This window comes from Gekko japonicus, unplaced genomic scaffold (assembly GCF_001447785.1).
Source record: "Gekko japonicus isolate JY-2015 unplaced genomic scaffold, Gekko_japonicus_V1.1 scaffold1385, whole genome shotgun sequence".
NCBI lineage: Eukaryota > Metazoa > Chordata > Lepidosauria > Squamata > Gekkonidae > Gekko > Gekko japonicus.
In genome coordinates, this window is record NW_015177055.1 from 92,561 (window position 1) to 101,264 (window position 8,704).

The following is an 8,704-nucleotide window of genomic DNA, read 5'->3' on the forward strand; positions in this document are numbered from 1 at the left end:
CGGCCGCGACCAATTGTCAACAGGGAGGTGTGGCGGGGGGGGGAGAAGCAGCATGGCACGATCACAAACGCGGCAATCACAAGCTGCCGCTTCCTGACCTCACAGGCATTTTTTTTCCAGCCAGAGGTCCCGCCTGCGAATGACCACGGAAGTGAATCCATAGAACAGTGGGCAAGCGCAGCTCCATGTTTATGTGCATACCACGGAGGCTTAAACAAAACATCCGGTGTGAGACGGGACGCAGACGGGCACCGGATGCTACGGGATAACAGCGCTTCCGTGATCCAACGCCCGTCTGTGCCGCGCATTTTCCAGAAAATACTGCACTTTCCCTACTATCTTTTAACTCCACTTCTTTGGCCGGGCGCCACGGGTTGCCTACGGGTGCGGGATACTTGCCAGACGTTCATGTGTGATCACGCCCGTAAAATCCACATGGCAGTCATCCCTGTCACTAGGTTAATTCTCTGTGTGACCGGAGCCTCTGTTTGTCTCTTGCCTTGAAGACCCCATGGTCTTCAAGGCAGCTACAACATGACAGTACTTTCCACCACTACCAAGGTAAATATCACAATTTTGGATCGCATTATCTTACCTCCTCCTTACCATGCACTGGTGCAATCTCATTCCGATACAATAAACATGAAAATAACTTCTAGTGGGTATATCTACCACTCTTTCTTCAGTGACAACCTCTGTAAGAAGTTCTAAAATTCCAACACTGCTACAAAGCCCTCACTATTTAAGGCATAATTAAACAAGGGCATGTTACAATTTTCTAATGATTGCATAGTAGTTGGAGAGTAGCTAAATAGCAAAACTTCACAACTTGACTTTCCTTTCTAAATTTCATGCCATGCACTACTATACATTGTTTGAACTGAGTGGGGACTGTGTCATTCTATATACTTACTGTGTCGAGTTCTAAACAGCAGAGATGCTTTCCAAGAATGCCACCATGTATTTGAAAATAATTTAATGCATCAATACACAGTTCAGAGTACATTATAATGGTCTTTTTTTTACACTTAATGAGAATGAACACTTTACAAGACAAATAAAATCTGGAAATCACAAGTACTCATTCCCAACATTCTGTAGTGTTTAAGCAAGGAAAACACAGTGGAATTATGTATGCTGCAACCTGCTGTGTACCATTTCTTAAAAAAAAAATCTTCAGTGAAATGACTTAAGATCTCCATTTACTTCAATTATAGGTGAGCACAAAGCGCTGCAACAAGATCATGTTTTCGTGTTGTCCAAATCAGTCGATGTTTATGCATCTTTTCTCTTGATGATGAGAGGTCCCACATTGTCTCCTGTTTCATCATTGTGCTTTGTGTGAGACCCATCACATAATGGGAACTATGGGGGGGAAACAGATTAAACAATCGTAACTGCACACATTCTTTGGCAAGGCAAATAAATTCAAGACTGTGGAAAATATTGCTTAGCCCATCGGTCTACGAATGCAGAAGATTACTACCTAGAGCAGCAGAAAGCATGTAGTTGCTGCAACATGAGAGACCTGCCAAGCCTTTCAACAAATTACATTTGTCCGAGGACCAGTATCAAGATTTGGGCTGCAAAGTACTCCCTCTCCTACTGTTTACAGGTATCTCATCACCTTCCAAAGGTAACAGCACTAGCTCAACTGTAACCTCTGGAAACAGCAAGCAAACACGCAGCTGGGCGGACCATTATACATTTGCTTTGCAAGATTAATGGTGCTTCTGGGAACTAGCAGGAATTATATCACCCTGGTTCAGTTCAATCAAGGAGAACTGGAATCAATGCATTATATGCCACTTGCCTGGAGGTGAAGAGGCAGAGGGTGTGGTTTACCATGGTGTGGTAAACTAGGTATGCATTAGACTGCACAAGTAGCATTTCCTTTTTTAAGGCCGCAGCCTTAAATGAACAAATATTTATTTGAATATTTGCTTTTACCCTGCAATGCTAAAGAGGTTTTATACCTCTTAGTGGCAAGAAAATGCAATGCCCTAAAAAGGAGTGCTGCTTCTTAGAGAGTAACTAGAGTGAAATGCCACGCAGATTAAGTAATTAAGAGACAGGTGCACATTACTGTATCTTTTTGGGCCAGAGACTAGATTGCCAGAGGGTGGACAAGGTAAGAGCAGCATGTAATGGACATGACATTTATTCTTTCATTCACATGGCTGGATCCAAAGCTGTCCTTTCTTTGATCTGGAGGCACTTCCAGCTTTTATTTTTTTAACAGATTTTCCACTTTTAACTACAGCCCATACTATTCCCAAAGGTAAGGAGTGATGTGAGAAGTATCCATTCCATGAGCAAACTCCCTTTAAGTTTTCTGGATCCACCTCACATTCTCCAACGGAGAAAATAAGATCTTCTAGTATAGAAAACCACTTCCAGCACTCTTTCCAGAATCAAGGGCTTCCTTCAGCTCCTCCATCTTGCCCAGTTATTGCTTTCAGTCCTTCATTGCTTACAATATATATTTGGGTTCTGGAGCATTCACCAGACAAATCTATTGAGTGATACTGTTTTCTTCTCTTACCTTCTTAGACCTCCAGCAGCGGCAGTACACAGCTTTATCCCCCAGGTCTTCCATATCAAATGCATGAACTACCTTGGGATTATCTTTCTGGATATGCGGGTTGACCATTGCATTACAGCATCTCTCCTTGGAGAAGAATTTTTTGTAAGCAAGGTACCCAACAGCTGCTGCTCCAGCAGCAAATGAGACTGCTACAATCCATTCAACTGAAACAAGAAGATGGAGAAATGATCAAAAACTGTCCACTTGAGTACCCCCCGTAGGGAAACCATGGGGCTGAGAAGAATGACGCTCAAAATGGTTTCCATTTGCAGTAATTGTCTCCTTGCACAACGTCAAAGGATCTGCCCTCCTGTCTCTTCCTCCACACTTGAGCCAGAGATGCTCAAGCAATCTGGGTCGTCAGCTTTACAACCCAGTCCTATGAATGCTTCTTGCAGGAGCTTGTCTCTAAGCACCCATGAGAATATTTACCCACAACTAAGCCCCACTGAATTCAATTTAACACCCTCTGAAAGGAAGTTTAGGATTACAAATTTAGCCTTTGCCCTGACATCAGACACCGGTAAGAATACTGATGACTTTAGAAAGAGGATTACCACTTCAGTGGCAGGATCACCATATATTTTATATAGAGCAAGAGAAGAAATCCCTTTTTGGAATACTGGACATAGCGTTTTAAATTCTTTCAGTAATAATTCACAGAAGGAGGAATTTAGAAACCAACAGTTTCCATGCAGGCCTAGCCCCACCTGCAACAACTTCTAATGGGTTCTCAAACGCTGAACGGGTATATAAAAGAATTATGTAGAGCTCCAAAATTAGAGAGAAAATGCTATGGGGGATACACTACATGACATGTAAAAGCTCAGACCCATTACCGCTAATCTGGATGAACAAACAAGAAGGAAAGAGTCCAGTGGCACCTTTAAGACCAACAAAGTTTTATTCTGGGTATAAGTTCTCATGTGCATGCACACTTCTTCAGATCTTAAAGGTGTCAATGGAGTGGCTGTGGAAGTCCATGACACATGGAAACTTGCTGAGTGACCTGGGGCCACTCACACTCTCTCAGCCTCACTTACCACACAGGGTTTCATAACTCTTTAGGATTGTAATCCTATGTGTGTGCATACCTAGAACTCTTGGCTTTGTTTTGTAGGCAAAGTAAAAAGTACTAAAAATGTTCCTAACTTTTATTATAATCAAACATAGGTAGAACCCCACACCAAGGATCCAATTAAAAAAGCTCTGTGACAGATATGGGTTCCAGAAAGATAGGAAAGCATTAGTTCTATGACAGATAGATAGGAAAAAGATTTCCTGAAGGTAGGAATTCTGATCTCTAGTAACTTACATACACTAAACAAGAATTGGGTCATAACAATTGTATGAGGATCACCTTAAATAATCAAAGCAGCAAGGTATCTTTTGGATCCCGCAGAATTCTTCCTCCTTGTACTGTAGGGCATATATACCCAATACCTGACTGCAAATATACCCAATACCTGAGAGAAAACTGCAAGCTTATGCACCCTATGCTGTCTTAGCACATGTATGTTAATTTTTGCTATTTTGCTAGAGAGAGCAGAGTTCTCAATGAAACATCAGTTTTCCTCTAAGGCTTTGGTGTGGTTTCTGCCCCACCTCCTTCAGATCTTCTTTTCTCCCTCCTGCAAGGCAGGCCAATAAGCTACTTTTTACCCAGTCTGTGGGTATATGTGTCACAGTGGTTTAAGGGAGATGAAAAGGTCAACCACAAGTCATGTCAAAAGGACAACAGAACGTACACAACAGCTGAAAAGAAATGAGAGCCCTGCATGCTTCTTCATGAATTAGATATCATTCTACGTGCTGCAATGTATCTTGGATTTAAGAGCTCATGCCCACCTTGTCCTTAAAAGTATTTCATTAATTCTAAAAAATATTCCATAGTTTTCACTATTCCCCAAAATTTCCAGTTTTTCTGCTGGAAATTTTTCCTCAAGACTTTTTTCCATTGGATTTTTTTAAAGCCCTCAGAAACCCTTTACCACTTTTCCCCCAGGCCTTCACATCTCTAGCCCTACCTGTACGACCAACCAGCTATTGCGTTCAAATATCCATTCCTCAGCACAAACAGCTAGGAAGCTTCTATGGCAAGATGCCCTCTGCCTGCTGACCTGTAAACCGGAGTTCCCCAATATGGCAGGAGCAGACACTTCCCCAAATGACCACCATGTGCTTTTGGAAAGTAGGCAGGGCTAACTACAGAGAAGCATGAGGATGCAAAGTAACTCAAAAACTACCACCAATCAATCAATATAACATGATGAACAGTTCAAGAACTGACACAAGGGAAGGAGCAGGAGACACCAGCAGGCCCACAGCCACAGTGGGGCATCTCGGGGCCATGCCCCCTTAATTAACTGACACACCCCCATGAAACCATCTCTTCAAAGTTGGCTGGGAAGCCAAAAACAGGAGCAGTCTTTTTTTTTAAATGATTATTTGCAATGCAAAACCCAGCAACCACTGTGAGCAAACTACGGCTGCCTTCAGAACTCTGCCACTCTTTTTTCCAGCAAACTTTTTTGAACTTCCTCCTTGGCTCCTTCATGGCTCTTCTTCTCCAAGGCAATCCCTCCTCCTCCTCCTCCCGCCTCTTGCTGCTGGATGGAGCCAGTGCCTGCCTGCCTCCCTCGGCATGGAGAGGATGTGACTATTAATCAACTGCCCCCTTAAAAATGTAAATGCCCCCCCCCCCCAGGAAAAATCCTGGCTATGGTCCTGGACACGAGACACAGCATCTGCAGGAAACCATGCCTGGGAGTAGGCATCTTTCCAGTCATACACACCACACTGTCTACTTCTGTAACACAACGTTCCCTGGGCAATGAACAGAACTATTCCCAAGTGCTAATTTACACCTGAGGAGTAGGTATTGTCAGCAAAATAATCAGTGGCAGATTCATATTACCCAAGTTCATACCCACAGGCACATAATTATTGTCATACCTTAAAATCATAACCTGAGAAATGCACCACCCAACTTCATGCGTGTGTGTCAGAGCCTGATGTAGTGGTTCCGGAGAACTCGGAAGCCTGCACAGTTTGGGGGCATTTTGGATGGTCCTACCCAGGGGTCTTGTTGTAGAAAAAGAGCTGCCGGAGCTCATTAGCATAACTCATTAGCATAACTTATTTGCATATGCCACGCCCCCTGACATCACCAGAAGTGACAGAAGGCCACACCCCCTGACATCACCGGAAGTGTGTCAGAAGGCCCGGCTACTTACCCTCCTGCTTCATCCTCATTCCCAAACGGAATGAGGATCGAAGCAGAGGGCGGGGTAAAGAAGGGGGCGGGGCTTCACCACGTGACCGCCCCGCCCCCTAGAGGTTCTCTTCCGGAGCTCCGTACCTGAGAGCTCCCCCCCGACTAGAGCCCTGGTCCTACCAAAAAGGTATTGCAACGGGGAGGTTCTTGTGTTTTGCTTGGACCACTGTGGTCGGTCTGCCACCTCATTCCATACTGTCCACAAAAAGTGACCATCCCACCCACACGCACACATCTGTCAAGAAAAGGGCATGAGGAACAATGGGCAGGATGCTCAGGGAATAGCTCGACCGAGCATTGCTCAGGGCTCTTTCGTCACGGCTATGCTGTGTTCGCCGCCTGACACCAACAAAGGCAGGCGGAGGGGCGATGAGAGAGGCCGGCACGTGGGTCACGCGGGGCACTCCCAGGAGGCTCTCGCCGGAAGGCGCCTTTAAAGCGAACAGCGGCCACAATCAAGAGCGCGATGCCTCCACGCCCTGGGAAGGTGACGCCGGCTGCCCTCGGGGCACGGCTGCCGCTACCAAACAGCCGTCCCGCTACACCGCGAGGCGGGGCTTGCGAGAGAGAGCGAGAGAGAGAGCGAGAGAGAGAGAGAGCTTGGCGGGGGATCCTCGGGAGCTGCTGCTGCAGCAGCGGGCAGCAAGGTGATACAGGCCCGGGGGGGGGGGATATCTCCTCCTTAAGGTCATCGCAAAACCCGTGCTTGCCCACGCAGACTACTCTCCCAAACCAAGCTGAAGCCAAGCACCCAGTTCTTCCCTGGAATGCAGGCTTTCCAAAGCCGCTCCTCCGAGCCCAGCACGAGACACACGGAACTCTCGAAGGGGAGCAAAGAAAAGAACGGGAAACTCTCATTAACCTTCGTTTCCCCCTGAAATCTGGGTTAAGGAGACAGGAAACCAAATGTGGGCCTACGCAAAGGCAACAAGTAGCTTGCTGATTCCCACAGTGCTCAAAAAGAAAGGGCAGAAAGCTGAAGAGAAACCCCACATTACACCACCGGGCCTGCTCCCCCGCTTTTCTTCTTGCACAGCCTTACCCCTCACAGAAGAATTCGACCCGCCACCCATTATTATTCCTGCACTGATCACGCTGTACAGCTACTGCCTATTCCGACCATAGAGGACAAGCCGAAGGGGGGGGGGGGGGAGTGGCGTTATGTGAACTGCGCCTGCGTGTCAGGGCGCTCAATAGGGCGAAAGCAGCGGCGGCCGACTTCTTAAAGGGGCCCGTTCGAAGAGATGCATTTCCCATCGAGTCTGCAGTGATCGGTGCTTATCTCGAGATTTCCTTCCGAATGCATATTGCTCAGGACTGCAGCCCAAATGTATTGCATAATTTCTGGGGTTCAGTAGAGCATATTCCCACGTGAGAATGTTCTGTAAGGAATGAAAGGAAGTGGGTCGTCGAGTTTGGTGGTGTTATTAAAATCTGAGTTTTTGAGAGCGAGGATCAGCGGGTCTACTCAGAAGCAAGTCCCGCTTTATTTAATGGTGCTTACCTCTAGGGCAGCTCTCTAGGATTGTAGCCTTTATGAGCTGATTTCAGTCCTCCTCGCTGATATTTAAATTAGTGATAATTTAGGGTTGCCAACAGCTAGGGGGAAGCGAAATCCCGACCTTTAATAATGGAGGCTAAATGGGATGCTATTACCAGGTGACCTTATTTATCTCTAGGCCATGAAAAGATTCGGTTTCCCAATGCCACACATTAATCTTCTATTAAAGGAGTAGGGATTTTCAGAGTTCAGGGGTAAGCCTAGTAGGGTTGCCAACTTCCCGGATAAAAATGTCCTGTTTCTTTAATAGAAACTTAATTGAATGGTACTTGTCAGGTGATGTTATTTAGAGAACCAGTGTGGTGTAGTAGTTACAACTGTCAGATTTGGATCTGGAGGAAGTTGTTGTTGTTCAGTCGCACAGTCGAGACTTCACGACCCCATGGACCACGTCACGCCAGGCCCTCCTGTCTTCCGCCGTCCTCTGAAGTTGGCTCAATTTCATGTTCGTTGCATCGATGACACTGTCTAACCATCTCATCTCACCCCATCTTCTTTGACCTTCAATCTTTCCCAGCATCAGGGTCTTCTCCAGTGAGTGCTCCCTTCCCATTTGGTGGCCAAAGTATTTGAGCTTCAGTTTCATTATCTGGCCTTCCAGGGAACAGTCAGGGTTGATTTCTTTTAGGATTGACTGATTTGATCTTCTTGCAGTCCAAGGGACCCTCAAGAGTCTTCTCCAGCACCATAGTTCAGAAGAATCTATTCTTTGGCGCTCGGCCTTCCTTATAGTCCAACTCTCGCAGCCATACATGACTACTGGGAATACCATTGCTTTGACCATGCGGACTTTTGTTGGCAGGGTGATGTCTCTGCTTTTTATCATGCTGTTTAGGTTCGCCATCGCTTTCCTCCCAAGGAGCAGGCGTATTTTAATTTCATGGCTGCTGTCACAGTCTGTGGTGATCTGGGATCCCAGGAACGTGAAGTCTGTCACTACTTCCACGACTTCCCCTTCTATTTGCCAGGGAGTGATGGGGCCGGATGCCATGATCTTAGTTTTTTTTATGTTGAGCTTCAAGCCCACTTTTGCGCTCTCCTCTTTTACCCTGAGCAAGAGGCTCTTTAGGTCCTTTTTGCTGTTAGAGTGGTATCATCTGCATATCTGAGGTTGTTGATGTTTTCCCCAGCAATCTTAATTCTCGCTTGTCATTCATCCATTTTGCATTATGTACTCTGCATATATATTAAACACACAAGGTGAAAATATACATCCTTGTCGTACTCCTTTTCCTATACTAAACCAATCAGTTGTTCCATATCCAGTTCTAACTGTTGC

The 8,704-nt window shown here is 45.9% G+C and overlaps 1 protein-coding gene across 1 annotated transcript; it reads right to left on the reverse strand.

Annotated features, from left to right (window-relative positions):
- Window positions 1-1,014: 1,014 nt before the first annotated feature.
- On the reverse strand, window positions 1,015-6,994 carry CISD1 (CDGSH iron sulfur domain 1). Its single transcript, XM_015428145.1, has 3 exons — window positions 6,907-6,994; window positions 2,546-2,751; window positions 1,015-1,365 (listed from the first exon to the last, which is right to left on the reverse strand). Exons 1-3 carry the CDS (start codon window positions 6,935-6,937, stop codon window positions 1,276-1,278), a joined length of 327 nt encoding a protein of 108 aa, XP_015283631.1. The 5' UTR covers window positions 6,938-6,994; the 3' UTR covers window positions 1,015-1,275.
- Window positions 6,995-8,704: the final 1,710 nt, after the last annotated feature.